At 37.6% G+C, this 26,224-nt stretch overlaps 1 protein-coding gene across 1 annotated transcript; it reads left to right on the top strand.

Annotated features, from left to right (window-relative positions):
- The first annotated feature begins 218 nt into the window (after window positions 1–218).
- Window positions 219–20,679, top strand: LOC134752698 (cysteine dioxygenase type 1). The gene is made up of 7 exons (XM_063688379.1): window positions 219–353; window positions 9,165–9,271; window positions 10,757–10,906; window positions 12,875–13,021; window positions 17,708–17,889; window positions 18,491–18,660; window positions 20,056–20,679. The coding sequence occupies exons 2-7, from the start codon at window positions 9,180–9,182 to the stop codon at window positions 20,092–20,094; spliced, it is 780 nt and encodes a 259-aa protein (XP_063544449.1). The 5' UTR covers window positions 219–353; window positions 9,165–9,179; the 3' UTR covers window positions 20,095–20,679.
- The last annotated feature ends 5,545 nt before the right edge of the window (window positions 20,680–26,224 follow it).

Here is a 26,224-nt window from a genome sequence, read left to right as displayed (position 1 = left end):
AAAATCACTATAGATGTCAATATTTATATTTCTATGGATGTGACATTGAACCTCCTTAGAAATTTCGACTCACTTAAAAAAATCATAACTACTTAAACTCGGCTTTAGTGTTATTAAATCCAGTTAGGCTACTTAGACAGCTGTTAACTATGATATAAGACACCACACCAAAGCCACATCCCGAGCCCAGCCGGTTCGAGATAAAAAAAATCAAAACGTCAGTGAGAGCGCGAAAACATTCACTTGATATCCGAACGCGCACCAAGCAACACAGACATTTTCTGACCCAAGTGTTTATATTCCCCGTGCTGTTTATTTTGTGAAAAGTGGATATTTAATTTGAATTAAAAAACGTGAGTGGATTTAAATATTATTAAGAATAGTTTGAGAATGTATTAAATAATATTTTAGTACATTGGAAGCTGAGCTGATTTGAAACAGTTTCAAAATTGTTGAGGAAGCTTTTGGCAATATCACAATCAAATTATATGTAAGTAGTTTAAATTGGATAGACTTCTTAAGGAAACTAAGATTTTTTCAATATGGAAATTTATTAATTTCAAAAAACTTTACACTGGCACAACAGTAACACTATAGCGTATTCGGACTCAGCACGGTCGCATTTTTATCCCCTGTCACCATGCCTGTCACGTTCTAACAAGTATGTAAGTGCGAAAGGGACAGGCATAGTGACAGGTGATAAAAATGCAACCATACTGCCACCGCTATTGCAATAACTAGACCCCGTTATCTTGTCGCACTGACATTTCTTTTCAGTAGAGCGTGAATGTTTTTTTTATCGATCTCAATATCGATGTTTATATTATGCAATAAGTATATGCTCAATCTTAATGAAAACTTTTGATCTCACACATTCGGCTTTTTCAAGACGTTTCACTCACTTTTCACGTACAATAAAAAACATTGGTAAAAAATTATGTGATGTACGTAACCCTTGAAACGCGAGTCCGACTCGCACTTGACCAGTTTTTTTATCATTTATATTTTGATCCAAAGTAATAGTACCTACAGTCTGGCAAAAAAGAGTAGAAATTAAAAAGTGGCAACACTGTAGTGTCGTCCCGTTTTTCTTAGGTTGATTTGAAAGGGATGACCCTACAGTGTTGCCACTTTTTAACTTCTACTCTTTTTTGCCAGACTGTACCTAGTGACACTTTGAAATTATCACATACACACATACACCACATACACATACATCTTTACTTTATTATTACATATAACTTTAAGTTCTGCACTATCGACATTTAGATAATCGATAAAAAAAACATTTACGCGTTACTGAAAGGCAATGTCAGTGCGACAAGATAACGGGGTCTGGATAACAGGTTATAAATTTGATCTGGATTTGTCATGGATATGATCTAGCTGTCATGTCAGTGTCAAAAGTGAAAGGTTGAAGAAATGTCACGTTTTACACTGACAGATCATATCCATAACAAATCCAGATCAACTTCATAACCTGTTGGTACAATCAGAATACGCCCCTGGGACTGGGACCCAGCATGGGATAAGTAAAAGTCAACGACAAATATATACATTAAGGGGCCCACTGACTATCAGTCCGCCGGACGATATCGGCCTGTCAGTTAGAACAAAAATTTGACAGTTCCGAACAACTGACAGGCCGATATCGTCCGGCGGACTGATAGTCTGTGGGCCCCTTTATTTACTTCACTGAACGCGCGCACTAACGTCTTGGACAAACATTTGTTAGACCGAGACGTTTCTAAACTTAACTTTTTTGACCAATGCTTTTCTCAGCGTTAACTTTTTTGACGAAGGCTTTCCTAAACGTAACATTTTCTTAACCACGGCGTTTCTAAAGTGCCAGTGAAGTTTTCTGTGATTGTGTTTATTAGTGGAAGTCTTAACGGAAACTAAAGGTTGGTTTATAAAACGTAAATTTTTCGTATAATTAGTAGGTTTCAGGAATCCAAAGCATGTTTCCCTATTTATGTATGCGAACAATAGAGGCGTGTTCAGTTATTTTTGAGCACCTCGGCCCCTTCGATATATCTGATAGCGACTGTACTATTTCAAACACAAGTTTACACTACCTACCCGATGAACGTAATAAAATTAATGATTATTGCTATAATGATATCATTAATAATATTAATAGCAAATCTAATAGTTAACTTGTGCATGTTATTGTGATATTTGAACTTTTGTAGCATGTCATTATCATATACAGGGAGGCTAAAAAATATGTGCATAGCCGTTGCCAGAGAGGTTTTGGGATTATACTGAGCAACTTTTACTATGGTACCAAGTACCAACCTCGAAATCGACCACGAACGAAATAAGGTGTAGTGTTTTTTTTCACGGTTAGTACGATTTTCCTGTTTAAAGGGGCCCACTGACTATCAGTCCGCCGGACGATATCGGCCTTTCATTTGTTCGAAACTGTCAAATTTTTGTTCTAACTGACAGGCCGATATCGTCCGGCGGACTGATAGTCAGAGGGCCCCTTAAAACGCGTTTTTGGCGTGATAATTTCAGAATATTCTTAAGCGGTTATTACTGTATTTGCCACGATTGTAACATTTGTAACTTTTCCTTTCTTTTCCAAAGAGTGTTATTGACTTACGAAAGTTACTAAGTCGTTAAAAAATCACGTCTCAAGCAAAACAAATATGAAATAGAAAAGTTATTAGTTTTACTAGTAGAAAAGTAAGTTTATACAAATATCTGCAAACATATGTTCTAATCTAATAGGGAGTAATACGCGAAACTCTGCGTAGGTGGCGCCACTACCACAATCTGTCTTGAGGGTCTATCGCGAAACAAAAAATCGAAATTTCGTTATCTAACATCCCTGTCACTCTTGCACATTCGAGCGATAAAGAGATGAAGCGATAAATTTCGGATTCGCGTTTCCCGCGATTAGGTCCTCTGTAAACAAACCGCTTTGATGCATCAATGTCATACTTTATTATGTCTGAAAACTTGTCAAAAACCTGTTAAAGCCTGACCAGGAATATATGATCACGCGCCATGTTGCGGAATTTCACTGGAACTAATATTTTCATACTATACTGAACTGTCACCCTATACATGCACAACAACAGCGCCCGATTGACAATGATCATATATTAAGGGGCCCACTGACTATCAGTCCGCCGGACGATATTGGCCTGTCAGTTGTTCGGAGCTGTCAAATTTTTGTTCTAACTGACAGGCCGATATCGTCCGGCGGACTCATAGTCAGTGGGCCCCTTAACTGGTCAGGCTTTAAAATCACAGTATATATATAAGTTACTCTATGGTTTACTAAAAAGGCTAGTGCTGCACTCTGGTGGCAGAACATTGCAGTAATATCCCCTATAAGGCGAAAATTCTAAACATATTTTTTAACGTTGACTGTAAACGATTCCATTCTGTCATTATATAAGAATGTAGGTACCTATGATGTTAAGGGTCCCACTGACTATCAGTTCGTCGGACGATATCGGCCTGTCAGTTAGAACAAAAATTTGACAGTTCCGAACAACTGTCAGGCCGATATCGTCCGGCGGACTGATAGTCAGTGGGCCCCTTTAGACGTCTTGAATAACATGCTTATCTTGTTATGTTCTAGTGTTAGATCATTAGATGGATGATTGGAAAGTGTCTAGAAAAATAGAGTAAACATGTTTTTACCAAACTGAAATAAAAAACATCTAAAGAAAAAGTGACCAAGTAAGTGAGTAGGGTGAAGACGCGGGTTCCATTCCCGCCTTGGCCACCGGTGGACTTGGTCACTTTTTCTTTAGTATATGTTATCCATTTCAGTTTATAATTCAGTTTCAGTTCCTTATTAGCTTTCTTAAGATACAAGTATCATGCAAAATTGTATACAATATAATAACGTTCTTCATCAATTCTCATCTACTCAAAGGTTAACTGGAAGAAATCCCTTAAAGGGATAAGTTCGCCTTTGTACTGCCTATCTCTGTGCCATATTTGTGTTCTATGTCTTTGTACAATAAAGAGTTTATACATACATACATACATACATAACTTAACCTAAATCATGCATAACAATTTATATATAGTAGTGTTGATTTTCCGTTGTTTGAAAATTGAACGAAACAAAACAAAAGCGACTATTCCAATTGAATATGATTTAAATTTCATCAAACTGAAGAAGTACATAGGTAGGACTATGGACAGTATAGAAAGGACGACAATCTCTTATGGCAGAACTGTTGCAAAAGTGACCAGCTTTTTAGCTCTCCGGTGGCGCTAGGTAGGCTCTGGAACCAAAGAGTATTATAATATATGTATAGGATACTCTACTTATGACATGAACCATAGAGGTATCATAATGTAGAGATGAAATGGAGGAGGGGCAACGGGCAACAAATAACCAGACCAAATTACGTAGTTCGGCAGTACGACAGTTCAACTAATTTACACAAACCTTTACAGATTATACACCTAAACCTTTCTGAAGAATCACTCTGTATATAGGTGAAAACCGCATGAAAATCCGTTCAGTATTTTATGAGTTTATCGCGAACATAAAGACAGATAGACGCGGCAGGGGACTGTTTTATAATAATTATGTGCCTATTGATGTATAATGTTAAAGCTCTTGCGTGGCATAACGATAGTTGACGTTGTTTACGTAGCTTGTGGCGCGCTTTGCAATAAGGTATAGTCGTTCGATTTGTAGCTGGCCCCGAACGGCTAATCCTTTGTCTATTGTTAAGTAAAACGCCATGTGCTACTACCCAGTGCCGGCCCGAGTCCTTGATCAGGGTAGAGCGAAATGGGGTTTTGGCGCCCTTCGTTAAAGCTTTTTACCCTTTTTTTCTCATTTGCCATTTTGGCGCCCCCCTTGCCATCCGGCGCCTAGAGCGGCCACTCCACTCGTTCTACCCTAGATCCGGCCCTGCTACTACCTGCAAAAAAAGGGTCGTGTAATTTTAATTGGCACCTGAGCGCGGGCTAGTCCAACGCTCAAAAAACCAGTGTAGGTGTGCTCTCTGATAACGCGCCTTTGTTACGCATCTCAATGACACATTTTAGACTGAATCTGTAGCGTTCGACTCCACGGCACTCAACACACACAGCCTCGCAAAATATTTTTGCATTAGTTAATTTTGAATCATTCCAATTTCCATAGAGTCATAATTTGAAAACCGTTTAAACTTTAAAGCGACCCATCCTTTTTCTATACAGGTAGTACGTGCGGTTTTACTTAAAAATAGACAAAGGATAAGCCGTTCGGGGCTAGCTACAAATCGAACGACTATAGATGAAATATCAATTCAGCCGATTCGTCATAAAACTTTATCTTTACGAATACAAAAGGACACAATACAATCCTTTTTTTATGCAGTCGTGTAAAAAAGATGTGTGAAGTGGTTTGCTGCACCACGTCATCTACGTCTCGTCCATATAACGGGAATAACTAGTTATGACATCTACCTTGTTGTTCTAGGATAATATCGACACGTTGTTAGGTAAATTAAACTTTTTTTTCGACAGAAAGTTTATTTTGAAATTAATGTTTCTTTACATAAAACATAAATCTTTTATTTTTTTAAACAATAGACTTCGAATTGAACATTTGTTAGTCCAAGTAGGTTCTACGTAGCAATAGCAGGAGTTAATAGGGGATGTTACTGCAATGTGCCACCAGAGTGCAGCACTAGCCTTTTTAGTAAATCATAGAGTAACTTATACATACTGTACCTTTAACAGGTTTTTGACAAATTTTCAGAAATAATAAAATATGACATTGATGCATCAAGGCGGTTTGTTTACAGAGGACCTACCGGGAGACGCGAATCCGAAATTTCGCTATCAGCCTCTTTATGCAAGAGTTTCAGAGTGACAGAGATGTTTGACAGAGACGCAGAGTTTCGCGTAATACTCCCTATTGTTTTATTGCCCTATTACCCTATATCGGCTTACTTTATTTTTCGCCTACTATAATGTGCTATAACATAATGTGGACGATGGCACGTCTTATATCGTCAAGAAGCATAATATTTACAATATTAATCCGACATATTAGTTTATACTAAAGGGGAAAGGTTGAAAAACATCTCACATATTATCTTCTACTTGACTAGGTACATTTAAATTGAAACCCTATCTCAAGAGCTTTAAAGTCTAAATCAACTTGAAATTATGCTGTCTGAAATTATAATTAAATTTATACCTTATTACAAGATCCTTAAAGTTGAAATATGTTTGACATGAATATGAACTGACCTATTAGAATATTTAGAATATGACTATAAGAAAAGGCCTATGTTTTATGACAAATAAAGGCGGTTATGCCCTTATGGAATTAAGTAAAGCAAGCGTTGTTATGACGTGAAATCTTTACTAACTAGTATGACGAAATTATCTTAAAATTACGTAGGAAGGCGTGAAAATATATCCATATTATTATTATCATACACAAGTATGTTTTTATTTTTACTAATTGTACTAATTGACCTAATTGTTGATAAAAGTAGGTTATTTGTTTATTATATTTCTTTATTATCACACCGAGTTGAGGTTTATTGGCCGAGCGACTGCGAAGGTCACCCTTTCAACTTGGGCAAAAATGCTTTCGTGAGGTGTTCCTATGCCCCTAGTGTAATATCGCCGCTATACTGAGTCAACCTCGTATCTACAACACTCATTTGATGACAAAAACACCCGTATTCCGAACGAAAGAAAAGCGACATTTCCATCAAATGATTGTTGCAGATATGAGGTTGAGTAAGTATAGCGACGATATGTGTATTTCATTCGATAGCGTGACGGATTGCGTTATGAATATGATACCCACTGCCTATCAGTCCGCCGGACAAGGGCCTGACACTCTTTGATAGAGAAAGATAATCTTATTGCGATTCCTATAAGAGGAAAGAGAAAATAGTGCCATGCTTTGTCCTTATCACCGACCGGGTGGCATCATAGGTAGGCGATGGCAAAATATCGAAATTTATGAGTAAAAAAATCCTATGCTGTTAAAATTTTATATGAATATTCTTTCTCTTACCCCCGGTCGCTCGGTGGCGCGTCTATAACTACCTGTATATACTAGGTCTATGCCGCCGGACGATTTTGGCCTGTCATATGGATGGTATAGAAAGGATGCCAATCTCTTATGGCAGAATTGTTGCAAAAGTGACCGCTTTCAGCTTTAAATAATAGTTCCTAATCTCTCCGGTGGCGCTAGTTAGGCTCTGGGACATGAGTATAACATGAACCCACAAATAACCCGACCAAATTACGTAGGTTGTTTTTGGTAGTATTTCGGTGTATGGTGGCGCCGCCTAATTACTGTTTTTTGATGGACACTTTTCATACATAGAGATTTGGCTCCTTTATATAGTCTCCATGGCCTGTCAGTTGTTCGGAACTGTCAATTTTTTGTTCTAACTGACAGGCTGATATCGTCCGGTAGACTGATAGTCAGTGGGCCCCTTTAGGTATTAATATATGTAGGTATATCCTAACCTGGTTGACCTCGAATGTACCAATGTTTATGGTGTTAAATCAAATTTATCTCTCTCTCTCTCTTAAAGTTAGCGTGGTCTATTAAAAGCAAAGAGAATTAAGTAAGCATAGAGTGCTCACTCCATACATCAGTTTTGTTACCAAAACGACTATTATTTTCGTAATCGATTTCATTACTGCCGGCCTAGCCAAGGTGACAATCGCTATCGCTTCGCCATCGAATCGCTTTAATAAAATTCTTTATTTCAGGCCAGACTGCCCATAGATTGTTAGTTATATACAGACTTATAATATTAGAGTTAGTACATCTTAACCTAGGCATTATGGTTCTTATTTTTTTTACTTATTTGGGGTCCCGGTAAACAGGACGATGAGCCGACGCCCAGTGGCTAAAAAACGGACAATCCCACCTCTCGGCTATATCTACCAGCAAGCTGTTGGTGCTACCCCGTAGGCGATACATTTGAGAGGCGATTCTTTTTCTCATTATGGCATGAAAATCGTCCATTCGTGCTTGTGCAAACATGCCTGATGCACTGCAAAAGCGTGGTAGCCCCAACAGCATCCTGAAGCCGTTATTGAACTGGACACGCAGAGCACTGTAAGCACGCTTCGTATAATTGATCCACAGGCCGCACGTGTAGAATGATTGGCAATACGACATGAACAATGTTTTCTTGACCTCCACTGTACAACGCGCAAACCTGCGAATCAACATATTAGCTCTTACTGCCAGTGCCCTGCGTTCCCTCTCAATATCCGCATCGTCCTTTAGATCATCGGTGATTACATGTCCCAGGTATTTAAAACTGGATACTCTGTTCAAGGCCACGCCGCCGAGTGTCACCGGCTCAACTATTGGTAGGGTCTTGTTACCAGCTCGGAAGATGATCTGATGATCTCACTTTTTTTAATATTATAGATGAGCCCGTGAGACTCCGCATACGTGTCACACACCTTTAACAATTTGTTCATAGCACTGATCGACGGGCTCAACAGCACCATGTCGTCAGCGTAACTTATGTTATTTACCATTTTACCACCGATCGAACAGCCAACCATGGTGCTGCTGAGCTCGACAATCAGCTGGTTAACATAAATGTTAAACAGTAGTGGAGATGTAAGTCCCCCTTGCCTTACTCCACACTGAGCTCTATAACCATCCGATACCGACATCCCCCACCTCACAAAATTATACTGATTGTTGTACCAATATTTTAACAGTCCTATCAGTTCTTGAGGAAGACCCGCCTTCTGCAGCTTCTCCCATAGTTTTTCATATGACACTAGGTCGAAGGCCTTCGAAAGATCGAGAAAAGCAGCGTAACGGTCAGTGTCTTTCTATCACTCTTCCATATTAGTGTGACAGTGACAGTTGCGTTTCGTTCGCTAATAGTTCGCTACGTAGCATTAGCGATTGGCAAGTTGTCTACGGGGCCTGCTCCTCGACACTCGATGTCCCGTCTGACGCGACTGACGAAAAGTGCTCAACGATTTTCAACCTAATATTACCTGAAAATCGGTGACTTTCCTGACTGAGAATTCCGCTACTTGACGCTTGATGTCGACTACGAAGATAATAGTTGTTTTGGTAACAAAACTGATGTATGTAGTGAGCACTCTATATCTACTTAATTCTCTAATTAAAAGTCAATACTTTATCAGTAACATTCCTTTTTTTGCTCTAGAATATTTAATACAATATGGACGTGGAGAACGCGAACTGCAAAATGAGGGTGTCACAATGCACCGATATGGAAGTGCTACCCATCGAGAGACCCATCAAAATTGACCAGTGAGTACTTTCAATCAATCTCTCTCTCCTTAGCATTATTATTCCCATCTGATTGTGGGGTCTGCTTTTCTTGTCTTTTCTCTCCACTTCGCACTTTCAATTTCAGTACTTTCAATGAATCAATATATTTATTTTCAAAATAACAGTTAGAAAAATTCTTAAAACCAAAGATAGATATAACTCCGTAATAGATGGATACAGTTTAAGCAAAGAGGATATAGTAGGACGGAGTTATAGTATCTGTCTTTGGTTTAAGCAAAAAACGTGCCTCGAAAATCAAGAAAATTTGATTCTCGAACAGATAGCACCATTACCTTTGGCCTACTCTCGAATAGATGGCGTTGACAGTTTCATTTGTTATTTAACAATTTTAACGCATATCAGTGAAAGAACATGGGTCAAAATCGTATAAAAATAATTAATGAAAATAAAAAAAAAACATTTATCCATATATAGATACATTTTATGCTACTTTTATACATCTTCATTTTTTGTTTTAATCGTGTGTCGATAGATGGCAGTGAATTTACTGTGGCTACAAAATTTACCATGACAGTACCGCTCTGTCCTATCCTATTATATCCTCTTTGATTTTACGTATTGCCAATGCACTTCTAACTCAGGACGGACCGCTGTCACCTTAACTGTCGCCATTGTTATCAATTTTCTTTGCAATATTCCATTAGGCTTGCATTAGGCTTAAAAGAAGATAAATAAATTATGGAAATTAAAACAAACAGAAGACAGCACCAATATCGAAGATATAATTCAAAACTTTTTACTTGGTAATAATACTAAATCTAGAAAAAACGCACGTTTCATGGGATAAGTCAGTACAATATTGGTATGGATGCCTAGGGATTCCACACTTTGTCACTGCAAAGTCTCTGTAGAATTATATGCCATTTAATAGACGGATTATACCATGTGATACTGATGATTTTGATGATAATCTTGTCGGTACAGCGATTTCCATGTATATAAGATAAGATAAGATAAAAGACATTTATTCGTGACGATCACAATACAAGTACGAACATGTACAGACAACAACAGCAAGAAAAGAAGAGATCATCAAGTGTGCATCACGAAATGGACCCAACTCAGCATAATGCTAGCTATAAAGCCAGCGCTGGTCTTCCGTAGGGCCCATTCGGTGATGCCACGACAGATAACACACAAAGATACATATTAAAACATTACAAAGCTACACACAAAGAATACCTAATTATATACAAACATATTAACCAAACCAAAAAAATATACATGAAGAGCACAAACAAAAATAAAAAACCAAGTATACAAGAAAAAAAAGAAAAACATTCAAGAAACAAACAAACATACATATATCATATATCGATCCTCTTGCCTTCTTATCAGCCTGATAAGACACGACGTTGAGTTTTTCCTTTTCTTGATCTATGTACGCTCCTTGGTCCTTCTTTCTCTGCTTCACATGATGATGATTGAGCTTATTCTCCGCAGTGAAATCACAGGGCTGGAGAAGCTGATAGAAGAACTGCACGCCATCTTCTCCCGCGACCACGTCAACGTCCAAGATGTTCAGAAGCTGATGCTGGGCTACAAGAGCAACCCGAAAGACTGGAAGAAGTACGCCAAATTTGACCGTTTTCGGTAAGTTTTCCAACATCTTAAGTCTTTCCCCCATAAATTGGAGGAGGGTATCCCAATATGGGACCGGCAAGAATCTCGGCGGGGAATTTTTCAAAATATTACGTCTTGTTATACATGTGTCATTTAAAAAATACAATTAACGACATTTACCTGAACTGTGTCACTTACTATATACACAGACTAAGATAAGGATCCAGAGATTACTTTTGGAGAAAGTGGTAGGAAAATAAGATGGCAATTCAAAAGGAGTGGGTTTCATCTTAAGACTACTTTGCCCCACATGTGGATAAAATGCAACTTTCTCATCAGTTTTTGAACAATCAAGAGAGCCTTTAGCAGCTGGTGTGGTAAAAAAATATCTCTAATCGCGTGACATAAGTAAATAATCTTATCTTTAAGTGGAATTTCCAAACCTTCTAATGATAGACCAAAGTACATCAATGCTGTTATTTAAAACAGTACGATAATCTTGTATTTTGGCAAATCAGGGATTATCTTTATCAATCAGTCACTGTCATTTGCGAAAACACCTTTTACTAACGCAGCGTACTTACTACGGTAGGCGAACAAAACGCGAACGCGAAGCGAAGCGATGCGGCGCGGGGTGAATCAAGCCTTTGATACCTATAGAAGTGTCCTACGTGGGCGATCTCGTTGCGAACGCGAACGCCGTGGGCCCGCAGCCGCGCCGCGCCGCTTCGCTTCGCGTTCGCGAGTTGTTCGCTTACGTAAGATAAACATTATCCGTTCTGCTTACACGTGTAATATTTTTTTTATTACAAGATTACTGTAACTGTGCCGTATGATATTGAAGTTATCATTTATAATATTTATCTTATCATTGCTGATGTATATCTTATCTTATATTTGGTCAAAACAAAACTATATGAAGGGAACCATGTACATGTTAACAAAAAGCGGCCAAGTACGAGTCGGACTCGCGCACGAATGGTTCCGTACCTTTACGCAAAGAACGGCAAAAAAATCACGTTTGTTGTATGAGAGCCCCACTTAAATATTTATTTGATTCTGTTTTTAGTATTTGTTGTTATAGCGGCAACATAAATATCTACATCATCTGTGAAAATTTCAACTTTCTAGCTATCGCGGTACATGAAATTCAGCCTGGTGACAGACAGACAGACGGACACACGGTCACTAGACAGTTGTTTTTTTTTACAGATGATGTATTTTTGTTGCCGCTATAACAACAAATACTAAAAAGTACGGAACCCTCGGTGCGCGAGTCTGACTCGCACTTGGCCGGTTTTTAGTAGTCCTGTTTTTACCCTTTGGGTACGGAACCCTTAAAATCACTTATCATATATTTATTTACTTTTGTCTTAATCTATCCTTGACTGTTATGGACGTGTTATAATAGCATGAGAAAGACGAGCGGTATTTATTTCTACGCACCAGAGAGCAAAGTCAGATACAAGCATGTTGTCGAGAGGCTTTTACTTAAAAGAAAGTACTAAAGAAGTCGCCAAAAATAGTCTCCAAAGCTCCTCTCCAAAGGACCTAAGGCTTGTAAAAGCTATGAGGGTCAAATTATATTATTTTGTTACCTTTGCAAGTAAAATAATTTAGTTTTTCACCCGCGTACTCTTATCCACTAGGTGTGATAAGAGTACGCAGTTCCCATTTTTGTTAATTGTTATTATTATTAGAAAACTATCATAGTTTTGCTACTTTTTATGTCACTTTATGGAAGATGATTAAATTATAAGTACATGGAATAATAGCAAATTTGATTACCCTCTTATCGTTATATTTTTTTTTAAATTTTTTGAACTTTAAGTGCGTACTCCTACACCAGCTAAAACATATACTAATCTACGGACCAGCTTACCCTATGGAAGCAAGTTAAATAAAAGCCTGTAAAAATGTATTGGTTATTCGAAAAAATTAAATGGTACATGTATTTTTTTTATTCTCCATATAATTATGTACATTTCATTTTTCCAGTTACACGAGGAACCTGGTAGACGCCGGCAACGGAGCCTTCAACATCATGATTCTCTGTTGGGGGGCAGGTCACGCCTCCCCCATACACGACCATGCGGACTCACACTGCTTCATGAAGATACTCTCTGGAAACCTTGAGGAAGTCAGGTATGACTAAAGGACTGTTTCAGCAACAGAGCGTTTAACATTATGACATGATCCTCTGTACGGGTTAAGTCATGCCTCTCGCATACACGACCATGCGGACTCACACTGCTTCATGAAGATACTCTCTGGAAACCTTGAGGAAGTCAGGTATGACTAAAGGACTGTTTCGGTAACAGAGCGTTTAACATTATGACATGATACTCTGTACGGGTTAAGTCACGCCTCTCCCATACACGACCATGCGGACACACACTGCTTCATGAAGATACTCTCTGGAAACCTTGAGGAAGTCAGGTATGACTAAAGTACTGTTTCGGTAACAGAGCGTTTAATATTATGACATGATACTCTGTACGGGTGAAGTCACGCCTCTCCCATACACGACCATACGGACTCACACTGCTTCATGAAGATACTCTCTGGAAACCTTGAGGAAGTCAGGTATGACTAAAGGACTGTTTCGGTAACAGAGCGTTTAACATTATGACATGATACTCTGTACGGGTTAGGTCACGCCTCTCCCATACACGACCATGCGGACTCACACTGCTTCATGAAGATATTCTCTGGAAACCTTGAGGAAGTCAGGTATGACTAAAGGACTGTTTCGGTAACAGAGCGTTTAACATTATGACATGATCCTCTGTACGGGTTAAGTCACGCCTCTCCCATACACGACCATGCGGACTCACACTGCTTCATGAAGATACTCTCTGGAAACCTTGAGGAAGTCAGGTATGACTAAAGGACTGTTTCGGTAACAGAGCGTTTAACATTATGACATGATCCTCTGTACGGGTTAAGTCACGCCTCTCCCATACACGACCATGCGGACTCACACTGCTTCATGAAGATACTCTCTGGAAACCTTGAGGAAGTCAGGTATGACTAAAGGACTGTTTCGGTAACAGAGCATTTAACATTATGACATGATACTCTGTACGGGTTAGGTCACGCCTCTCCCATACACGACCATGCGGACTCCTCCGGAAACCTTGAGTACTATGTAACTATACATATTTGGATATTGATTATAATCAGTTATAGTTTTAGGATTAGGATTTTTTTGAGTAATTTTAAAATACCACTGTGTACCAATGTAATTCCCTTCGAGACGTTACCAGAATCTTCCTAAAGACAATCGAAGAACAACACGAGACAGACGATAAACTCTGAACCGACATTATATCCCATAAACAATGAACTGTTTGACCCCGCAACCGGTTCAGGCCCGATTAAAATACTTTAGATAATGAAGATGGTCATTCAGGTAGTTCTATCGTTCTCGAAGCTTGTTAGGTACCTAGGTTTGTACATTCCCCCAAAATTCTCTTGTCTATCTAACAAAACCGATGGTTGACAACGAAATGATACGAATCAGATCGTTTTATTGTTCGATCCGATATCGCATGCCAGATTCACGACTACAAAGAAGCAAAAAGTAAAGTGCCTTTTTGGGGTTCCGTACCCAAAGGGTAAAAACGGGACCCTATTACTAAGACTCCACTGTCCGTCTGTCTGTCACAAGGCTGTATCTCATTAACCGTGATAGCTAGACAGTTGAAATTTTCACAGATGATGTATTTATGTTGCCGTTATAACAACAAATACTAAAAACAAATAATAAATTAAATATTTAAATGGGACTCCCATACAATGATACAACATACGTGATTTTTTTGCCGTTTTTTGCGTACTGGTACGGAACCCTTCGTGCGCGAGTCCGACTTTTATAATTTTTATACATTTAAAGGGCCCTCCACACTCGTGCGCGAATCGCGGCGCGAAGCCGCGAACGCGAGTCTGGAGTCTAGTTCGCTAATCAGCAAAATCGATTCCACACTCGCGTTCGCGGCTTCGCGCCGCGTAGTCTGGAGCGGGCTAAACAATTGTTTGTTGTTCATTAGAAAGCGTCAATGCAAAAATAAAATGACTTGATGCCATACAGTATTTTCCAGCAGCTTTTTTTCTCCAAAGGTCATCATCATCAGTCACACGATCTCGGATCGGACAATGTGAAAACGCTCTACGTACTAGGGTTGCCACCTTTTTTCTATACACATATAGTATTTTTGTCAAAATATTGAAAAAATATAGTATTTACTGGGAAATAAGAAAAAAAAGGACGCCGATTTGAGGCGAATTAAAAATCCAAGTCGCATACGATGCGATATCGGTGACATTTGTATACCCCATTCTTGAGTGATGAAAATATAGTATTTTTCGTACTACATTGTTTTTATATAATATAGTGACTAAAATATAGTACGATACTATATATTATAGTATGGGTGGCAACCCTACTACGTACCTACATGACTGTTTGACGATTTAAAATGATAAACTAAAATTATAAGATTTCTCATTGCAAACGTGCAGAAAGCTTGGTCCAATTCTAAGTAGTTATAATACAATATCGTGTCGCCATCAGATAATATTATACACGGTGGCTAAAAAATAAGTGCATTCTCGTTGCCAGGGAGGTTTTGGGATTATACTGAGCAACTTTTACTATGAGACCAATCTCGAAATCGCGAAAAAAAATTTGTCTGTTACATAACATTTTGGCTGGTCCATTTTCTAGGGGAGGGTAAATTTTTTTTCGCGATTTCGTGGTTGATCCTATAGTAAAAGTTGCTCAGTATAATCCCAAAACATCTATGGCAACGGGAATGCATTTATTTTTTAGCTACCTGTATAGGACCGGCCAAAGCGCTCACAAATATCTCAACAATATCAATATCACTTTAAGGAAATTGGAAGTTTGGGAACAAATCAAATTATTTTATTAAATATTTTGATTTGTGTTTTTTTTAAGTAGTCACACTACTATATATAAATCCGGCCTTCACCACTGGAGGGCTTCGTCACTTTTTCTTTAATATATGACATCTATTACAGTTTTTAATGTAAGGAAATTATTCAAGTTTTTGTACGCCATCAGGCAGGGTATAGTGCTACAAACATTTATTTACCGCCACTGTAATCAGTTTGACATGTACTCCAAATAAAAACATATACTACAAATAAAAACATTTTGAACTTTGAACATGCCTGTTAAAATCTTGGTAAATTCGATATATCGGCACAGAATAACTAATAGTACTACCGTACAGAAAATTCACTCCTTCACAAAAGCCAGATTTAGGTATAAAATTATACCTACACTCGCCGCCTGCAAGCAAAATTGAAACTTATAACCGCGCACGAACCGTGAATCTTCTTTGCGCGCCGCAGTTTTATGACCGAGCTGCGAGTGTCGGCACGGGGTTGTCACTTGACAAGTTTTAAGTTAAGTATGTCTGATTCTCACGGAATTAGGTATGCCACATAAGTACTTATTCCTTTGAAAATATGTCGGTCAATATAGTCAGGAATTTAAAAAAAATGATTTTTTCTGCTTCCTTGTTCTTCCGTTTATTCAGACATCCGTAAACAGAACATTATCTTTTATACAGATTGCGATTTAGGTTTCGAAGCCATTGCGTATTTTCAAATTTTTCAATTTTGCCCGAGCGCCAGTTGATCACGTGACACGACTATCGTGCGAGCCGAGCGGCAGCCCACTGCCATACACCTGCCCGGGCGGTGCGCCGGCCAAATATACCTAAACTGCGCAGTGACACCCCCCTGATATCGGATGGCGACTGTAATGCACCTCCTTGAACCAACAGATGGCCCTGGCAACTATCTCAGAATAAAAACCTTTAATATATTATATCGGCGAGAGATAAGTAGCTTTCCATTTCTCGCAAACATACGATAGCTAGATAGTGGCACGGTCAGCGGTCAGCGTTCGTTTTGTTTAAAGTGATCAGTTGGAACTTTCGTGATTAATTTGAAACGTAAATCATTTGACAAAAACGAAGAACCAACTTCTCGAAATTAGTTTTATTGATTTAGTTTTATTATTCATTAGGAGTTCCACAGTTACGTAGTTTTTTTTTCAATTTCCAGTTTTAGGTCGAAAGGCGGTTTTTGAAACCAAAAAATTAAATTACCTTAACTTAACCTATTTGTTTTGACCCCTAGTAAAGTTGACTGGACTTTTCGCGGGACTTCGGTGCGTAAGCTTAGTATAGATATAGCTTGTAACCCTGGGATTTCATATGAAAAGTTTGTGTTTGGTTCAGAAATGTTATAAATTTATAATTTTACAAGTATTTAGAATAACTATAAATAGAATAAATATAAATATACTAGCAGTATATAATATGGCATTGACGAAAAATGTAGACACTAGTTTTGACATTCATGCAAACAAAGAAAAGTACATATATATAATATTTTTCAATGTTATTTGTGCTCAAACCATACGTCTTATCTTATCTTTATCTGATATTTTTAACTTTTTTAACTTTCTATTGTTTACCTTTATGACCGGGGTGACGTGCGAAATAGACGACAGATGTCAATATTTGTTATTTTGTTAATGCTATCTCTTTTTGGTTGAAAGATAACTCTTTAAACTCATTAGGCAAGTGTATCAGTACCTTTATTGTCCGCTGGTTGACGGGATATAATAACAACAAGAAATACCTCTTTTTTTTTTCAAAAAAGTATAACACATTTTAAACTTATACAAGTTTCGCCAAACTTGCGTTTAACGGCGAAATGGTGCACTCATTTTCAATGTTAGTACCTTAATCCCAATACTTTACCTAAAATTGAAAAAATACTTTACAGATATGACTGGCCAGAACACGTGCAGCCCGAAGTCCTAAAGAAGCTCAAAAACAAAAGCTGCTGCGACAAAATGGCGGACCAAGATGGCTGCCGGTGTGAGGAAGATGGCGGATATGATGCGGGCGACATGAAAGAAATAGGGAGAGCGCGGCTTGAGCTGAATGATGTGTGTTATATCAACGGTGAGATACAGATACTTACATCGCTTGTTGGGAAAGCGAAGGGAGGAAGGTGGATAAAAATAAATAAATATTATAGGACCACAGCCCCACATTAAGCTCTATAAGGCTTTCGATGTAGGTACTATAGAGACTACAGAACGTTATATATAATAAGATTAATATAGATAAACAGTTAAATACAATTAAAGAAAACATCCATGACGAACGGTCTGGCTTAGTGGGTAGTGAACCCGATGGTCCTGGGTTCGAATCCCGGTAAGGGCTTTTATTTGTGTTATGAACACAAATATTTGTTCCTGAGTCATGGGTGTTTTCTATGTATATAAGGATATAAGTATGTATTTATGTATTTAAGTAGGTATGTAATTGTATATATTGTATAGGAGGCTGTTAAAAGGCCGTTTTTAAGTCGGTTAAAACGACCTGATATAGTAGTTAAGTAGTCTCTTTATTGTACACAACACAGGTTTATAAAAATAAATTACAGTAACGGAAGTACAAAGGCGAACTTATCCCCCTACTTATTTTTTTATTAACTTATTTTGATATCCTCCTGCGTCGAATTTTTGAAGTCTATTCATGAAAAATATTGTATTTCCAGACGCTCTAGGCCTCCACCGGGTAGAGAACCCCTCGCACGCCGACAGCACCGTGTCCCTCCACCTGTACTGCCCGCCCTTCGACAGCTGTCGCGTGTTCGACTCCCGGACCGGGAAACCCACCACCGTCACCGCTACCTTCTGGTCTGTTAATGGGAAGAAAGTGAAACGGGTAAGTCTCTCTCCCTCATCTCTCTTCGCCTTACTGCCCGCCCTTCAACAGCTGTCGCGTGTTCGACTCCCGGACCGGGAAACCCACCACCGTCACCGCTACCTTCTGGTCTGTTAATAGGAAGAAAGTCAAACGGGTAAGTCTCTCTCTCTCACATCTCTCTTCGCCTGTACTGCCCGCCCTTCGACAGCTGTCGCGTGTTCGACTCCCGGACCGGGAAATCCACCACCGTCACCACTACCTTCTGTTGTATTAATGGGAAGAAAGTGAAACGGGTAAGTCTGTCTCTCGCTCTCACATCTCTCTTCGCCTGTACTGCCCGCCCTTCGACTGCTATCATGGGTTCAATCCCCGGACTGAAACAACGTCCTGGTCCAAAGGGAAGAAAGTTAAACGGGTTAAGCTGCCCTTCTGTTTCTTTCTCTCTTTCTCTTCGCCGGTACTGTCCGCCCTTAAACAACTGTCATGGGTGGGGGGTAAAGGCGCGACCATTAAATTTTATTATGGGAGTTCAACCCATCGCGCCCGCATTTTTTAAATGGTGACGACATTTTCTACTGACGGTAATGCCTTGCCAAACTATAGTTTCTGAATTAATTTACTTACTTAATAGTTTGGCGCGATAACCCAAAATGAGTCTCGGCCTCTGTAGCCGCCGTGCAGATCTCGACGACAAATAAAAAGACTTCGATTTGAAGTAAACTTATAAATAATAGGTGCTGGTTACTTTACAAGGTACAGTTGACGTAAACTGTTAAAGGTGTAGAAGTGGTGGTAATAGTATGGAGGCTGATGCGAAAGTGATTTAGCTAATTTTGAATGTTAAAATGGTAGTCTAAATTTAGGTGCCTCTAATTGGCCGCGATACAGGTTACGTGGAGCGCTCCTATTGGTGCATTTAAATAAGCCTCCGCATAGTAAGCGAGCCCGACGGCTGCGTTTAGCTACTGCATTACAAATGAGAGGTTGCGTTCGGAACAGCTTCCAACACAAGAGTACGCCATTTTACGCGCTCCCGCGCCTGATCCTGATTAATAGGGGATATTACTGCAATGTTCTGCCACCAGAGTGCAGCACTAGCCTTTTTAGTAAACCATAGAGTAACTTATACATTGTACTACTGTACCTTTAACAGGTTACAAGTCTTCAGAGATTAAATATGACATTGACGCATCAAGGCGGTTTGTTTACAGAGGAAACGTGAATCCGAAAATTCGCTATATGCCTCTTTATCGCTTTAATATGCAAGAGTGTCAGAGATGTTAGATAACGAAATTTCGATTTTCTTGTTTCGCGATAGACCCTGAGATTGTGGTAGTGGCACCCCCTACGCAGAGTTTCGCGTAATATTACCTATTTACTACTCTCTCCTAATAACTATATATTATTTTTTAGGGGATGCGGGCCAACGAATGTGCAGACAGCCAGAACTGAGGAAAATCTACCTATATTAATTGGGATACAGAATAAAATGGGACCAAAAACGTTGTATTTTTTTTTATTATATAATAATAAAATCATATTGTTAAGTAAGCTAAGTAAGTAAACTCTAAAGTAGTTATGATCAAAAGTAACTGTTGGATTTATCCAGGACAACGCCATTTCGAATGAAGTCCGCCATTTTTTATTGTTTTTGTGCAATAATGTATAAATATTTTATATTGAACAACTAACAATCATAACATAATAATGTAAATATAAATGCTGTCCCAATATGTGTAACAAATCATTCCATTTGTAGGTGTAGGTAGTAAGAAATTATACATATCTTAAATTGTTGTAATTTTAGTTATAAATACGAAGAACTTAATGTTATAAAATACCTAAAGTACAAACGATATAACTTTTGTACTCAATTTTATAGTTTATAAGTCAATGTAATATTATTGTAAATACTTGTTAATTTAAAGACTCGTTTTTAGGTTTGGTATTCAAATTATAGATTTTTTTTCTTATTTTCTCTTATTTTTGTAATAAGTGTGTACAAACTATAAAATAAATTATTGTATTAAATTGGCCAAAAATTATGGTGCTATTTATGAAAATGATAAATAAAATAATTATAATTTATATCGTGTTTAATTTGTGAAAATAATTTATGAAAATCTCTTCATGAGTCCGATTTACATCTAAGAAATTGTTACCGTTTTGGTCTTATTTTGATACGACCATTATTTATTAGATCGCTTACGGGTGATTAGAACATGCCAAATAAAATAAGGGAATTTTTTTAGTGCTGAAACATTTATTTTTTGTATGAAAAAAATAATAAAGGGCTTTTTAAGGCGATTCTAAAAATATACCACATCATTAGATTTCAGCCAATTTTTTTTAAATTAAAACAAAAAGAATTTTCGAAACATACCAAGTTTGGGCTCCTCCAGATACGATTGCAGATTTTTTTTGTACAATATACCACAAATAATACGTGATATCCTCATATCCAACCCCAATAAAGCAATTTTGAAAATAATATCATTAACATTTTTTTTTAAATTTTACTAAGTGGCACAGTTCTACTTCAATACCTATTTTATGAGACTTATGGAGTTTGCGGTTTGAAATTGGGGTCGAGCGGCTTCCACTATAAGCTTAGAATAAATTTAAAAGTGGAAAAAATTTATTACTGCCTTGGGTGAGTTTTGAACTTACGGCCTCTGGATCAGGCAAGGCAGTAATTTTTCCGGCAGGTTTTTTTTTAAATTGTGCTTTATTATGTTTAAATATGGTAAACTTGGTTTTTTAGGGTTCCGTACCCGAAGGGTAAAAACGGGACCCTATTACTAAGACTCCGCTGTCCGTCTGTCCTCTGTCCGTCTGTCACCAGGCTGCATTCATGAACCGTGATAGCTAGACATTTGAAATTTTCACAGATGATGTATTTCTGTTGCCGCTGCTATAACAACAAATACTAAAAAGTACGGAACCCTCGGTGGGCGAGTCCGACTCGCACTTGGCCGGTTTTTACTACAACCTTTTCAGGGTCCAAGTATATTTTTCAAATAAAGATCTCTATCATCGATATATACATCAGTTTTGTTACCAAAACGACTATTATTTTCGTACAATAGATGTCGCGACGAACGGAAAGTCTAATACTCAACGATCTTCAGCTTATATTATAACCGGATTAACCGGAACTCTATTTTCAACTCCTACTGTTTATAATATTAGTTGTAAATTGTTGAGTAATACTCTTTTCGTCAGTCGCGACACAAGTGACATCTAGTGTCGGGTAGCAGTGCCGATAATTCCGCTACTTGACGCTAGATGTAGACTACGAAAATAATAGTCTTTTTGGTAACAAAACTGATGTATGGAATAAGCACTCTATGTCTACTTAATTCTTTTTGATCTCTATCTATCTTTCTAAGTAACCTGGGTGCGTAGCCAACGTGCAATCGTTAACGCTCCGTAGCGAACGAAACGCAACTGTCACTGTCGCACTAGTATGGAAGAGTGATAGAGAGAGATGACTACGATACGCTACGGAGCATGGAGACTATATAAAGGAGCCAAATCTCATGAAAAGTGTCCATCAAAAAACAGTAATTAGGCGGCGCCACCATACACCAAAATACTACCAAAAACAACCTACGTAATTTGGTCGGGTTATTTGTTGCCTTATATGGTTCATGTTATACTCATGTCCCAGAGCCTAACTAGCGCCACCGGAGAGATTCGGAACTATTATTTAAAGCTGAAAGCGGTCACTTTTACAACAATTCTGCCATAAGAGATTGGCATCCTTTCTATACCATCCATACTTCTCAGTTTCTCAACGCCGTGTCAAACACAAAAGCTGTCACTCGGACGCCACGCCACCCAAGTGTCAAAACTGAAATTGAACTTTATGTTAAAAACGCAGGTCTATGTTGCTCTGTGGTCTGTGACGGATTAATCGGTCTTTGGCGTTGGACCTGCGCTGCCGATATATCGGTCATTGGCTTCTAAAAGGTTAATTTCCCACTGTGTATGAGGAAGTGCCTGTTGTCTACTATAGTTCAGCTTGTATGTTTGTTTCTTTTGATATTGGTAAGCAATAAAGAATATTTGTATTGTGTTGTATTCTCTACAAGTGTTTCTCTTATCCCTTCTGACCTTATTTACATATACTTAACATATTACTTTTATAAAACTACGGAAACAAATTAAAGCCCGACCAGAAATATATGATCATTGTCAAGAGGGCGCTGTTATTCTCATGTATGTGGTGACAGTTCCAGGCGCGGATCCACCGTTGTGGGCAAGATGGGCATGCCCACAACCTTTTTTACACTTTCACGGTATATTGAGATCGATAGGCCTTCATAAAATAAAAAATAAAAACAATGAATCGTGCGTGATTCGGAACGCAGCAAAGAGCCATAGACAAAAATGGTGATACTTTTTGTCACATTTTTACAACATATTATCTGTTTCTTTTGGGCGCATGAATATGTATTAGAAAAAAAGAGATGACTACTGGTTGGAAGCGCGCACTCGCGCAGACCATAGACAATAGACAGATCTACTAATTTAAAAGCAAGAGTGATTTGAGTTGTATGCATGCACATGTAGATTCCCGCCAAAATGCCAAAAGTTCCGAGGCAAGCCGCCATTCTTGAAAAGTTTTTTGTTAATGTCAGTCAGGGTAAAATAGCTGTGATAGTGTGATTGTTGTTTCGACACAATGGTAAGTTATTTTAATGAAATTATTGCTATTTTACCGCTCTAATGCAATGCCCTACTCTATATATCATTTGTAACTTTATTTTAACTTTGTTTTTTGGTCATTTCGGCCAGGGTTTACCTAAACAATCAGAGCAATTTATCGCTCTGATTGTTTCTCGACGTGTAAGTAAGCTACTCTATGTATATTACTTTTATAATAAAACAAAGTTACAAATTATCCAATAAAATATTCATTACCTACATTGTTTATCGATTTATTATTTGTACCTATGATATTTCGTGTTGTGTGTGATTTGTTTTCTTGAGGGGGTTTTTTGGCGTCTTCTAGTCAATGACTAAGTAAATATCTTGAAAATTAAATCCTACAACTACTCACGCAGCTGTGCAATAGGTATATATTTATGGGGCATATCATGCTATTTCGACTGAACATTTAGATTTAAAAATTTTAATTGGGTAGATTCTTTATGTACCTAGTCTAATATAAAATAATTTACCTACATATTTAGTGGTCGATTGAGTAGTAATGGAATACCTCATACTATAGGGAAATAAGTCAGCTAAGCGTAACTACGTTTACTAAGTATTAGGTTCAAGGGAGTTTAAAAATGATTCATAATACGTATGTATTATTAGTAATTTTCAAACTTTACCATACTATATATTAAGTAAGGAAACTGGTATATGGAGTACTCTATGCTTACTTATTTATCTAAGATTTGTACCCTAACATCAAAATGTTTTTACAAATATTAGCAACTCTCCCGGTTAGCGTTGCTACCGCAGAGAGATCTTTTTCTACTCTTCGCAGAGTAAAATCTTGGTTGCGGGCCTAAATGGCAGAGGAAAGGTTATCCGGGCTAGCTCTCCTGAATATACATAAAGATACGAACCTAGATATAGATCAAATAATCAACGTTTTCGCAAAAAAGAAACGTAAGCTTGAATTTGTAATTTAAGTATATACTTAAATAGCAAAATCAAACTTACGTTTGGGTGCTCCCACAGTTATACCTCGTTACCTCGCGCGTCCAATGATGATGCCTATGACAGTTCATTTTTGTATGGAACAGCTGTCACGTAAAATGTTCGTACACTTTTTTGGAAGTATAGCACATTCGTTTATTTAGAAATGTACTAATTAACTAATAAAAATACGGTATAAACATAAAATATTTCTTATCTTAAGTTCTTAAGCCTATTCAAATTTGACTTTGGAAAGTAGGTAAAGGTGTAAAACTGAGTCAAAAGTATAGTACCTTAGTAATAAATGTAATAAATAGATATATATTGATAATAGTCTGGCATGACTTAATTGCTTTTAATGCAACTTATAGATTATGAAAAGCTCTGACAACTAAGTAGTCCACAAATTAGCTGTCTATCATTTATGATTTTTTACTTAGCCTCCTTGGGCTTACCGTAGGACTTAGTCAATCTGTGTAAGAATGTCCTATAATATTTATTCATTTATTTACTTACGCAAAAGGCTAAAATGTAAAATTCTTACTTTTTCATAACCTCGATACGAATGACTCCCTGTATACATAAGTATATAACAGATTGGCTCAAATATTTTTTTGCAAAAAAATATTGTAAACAAAGAGAGTGGTGCAAAACTGAATCATTGCAAATAAATATGTATGAAGCAGACCACTGATTAATTTTTGCACGTAGTATTTATTTCTGCAATAATTACTAGATTTAAGATTTGAGAGAATTGCTGTTTATTATAAGACGCGTTACAATAACAAAACAAAATAATAATAAAATTTTATAGGAATGTAAATAGGTATAGTGTTGTAGCACTATACCTATTTACATAAAAAAATCCTATTTTTTTTTAAAGTTCCTACTTAAACCAACTTGTCTGAATTATATTGGTTAAAAAGGAGTAGTTATATTACTAATCATCAGTCATGATCATTATCTTTAATTTCTATTTAAGTAAAAAAAATAAACTAATTATCTATTTTTAGTTCATGTACGTATAATAACTTGATGGATGTCAAAGGATATTTATGAAGATCTTAGAAGTTTTGTTATGAAAAAAAAATAGACTACCCGACTACCCGCCAATCATACCTCTATGATCCTGACCTTTTTAAAGATAAAATAAGATAAGATAAGATAAAATTCAACATCCTATTTTCAAATTACTCAAAATGGGAAATAATTTACAGCAAACATAATTGCTTACCAAATTCGTATACCTACATTTAAGATTCATTTCAAAGTAGAGTAGAATGCGGTTCGGTTTAGCATCTAACTGTAAATAAAGTTATTTAATGTAAAATGTATACTAGCGTTTAATTTAATTTGATATCATTTGAAGTAGCCGAAATTTCATCAAATCGGTTCAGTAGTTGTAAATTAAGTCTCGCCTGGTGCATGTCACTTGCTGGTCACACTACAATTTCCGAGACACCGTCAAGACACCGCCCAGTTTAGTGTCCCTATTGGCTTACTAGCTGTGGCTAGTATAGGAAACAAAAAAAAAAGATTGATTGAAATTGATTTGGAATTTAATCAAAACTGACTATTTAATTGGACGAAATCAGCTCTGAATTAATTCAAAGCCAAAGTCCTGATGCGCAGGAAAAAGGAAATAGGTAATCAAATTCAAAAGTCATTCATGACTCATAATTGCTTTATGAGCGAACTTAGAGTCGCACTTGGCCGATTTTCGGTTTTCGGGTGGCTGTGACCACAACCTTTTTTGAGGGCTGGATCCGCGCCTGGACAGTTCAGTTAAGTATGAAAATTTAGTTCCAATGAAATTCCGCAACATGGCGCGTGATCATATATTCCCGGTCAGGCTTTAGGTACTAACAGTAAAAAAATCTGTGTATGCACTCTTCTGCTATATTCGCATTTCATTTCGAAGTCA

Source organism: Cydia strobilella, chromosome 25, assembly GCF_947568885.1.
Source record: "Cydia strobilella chromosome 25, ilCydStro3.1, whole genome shotgun sequence".
Lineage (NCBI taxonomy): Eukaryota > Metazoa > Arthropoda > Insecta > Lepidoptera > Tortricidae > Cydia > Cydia strobilella.
The sequence above is the reverse complement of the archived record's forward strand: the minus strand, read 5'-3'. Positions and strand labels throughout refer to the sequence as shown.

What these genes read in the sequence shown, in the direction of transcription:
- LOC134752698 (XM_063688379.1), top strand. Translation starts at nt 9,180, where the DNA reads ATGGACGTGGAGAACGCGAACTGCAAAATGAGGGTGTCACAATGCACC. An exon ending in AGACCCATCAAAATTGACCA is followed by an intron (nt 9,272 to 10,756) that starts GTGAGTACTTTC and finishes TATTCTCCGCAG; the next exon opens with TGAAATCACAGGGCTGGAGA. An exon ending in GGAAACCTTGAGGAAGTCAG is followed by an intron (nt 13,022 to 17,707) that starts GTATGACTAAAG and finishes AATACTTTACAG; the next exon opens with ATATGACTGGCCAGAACACG.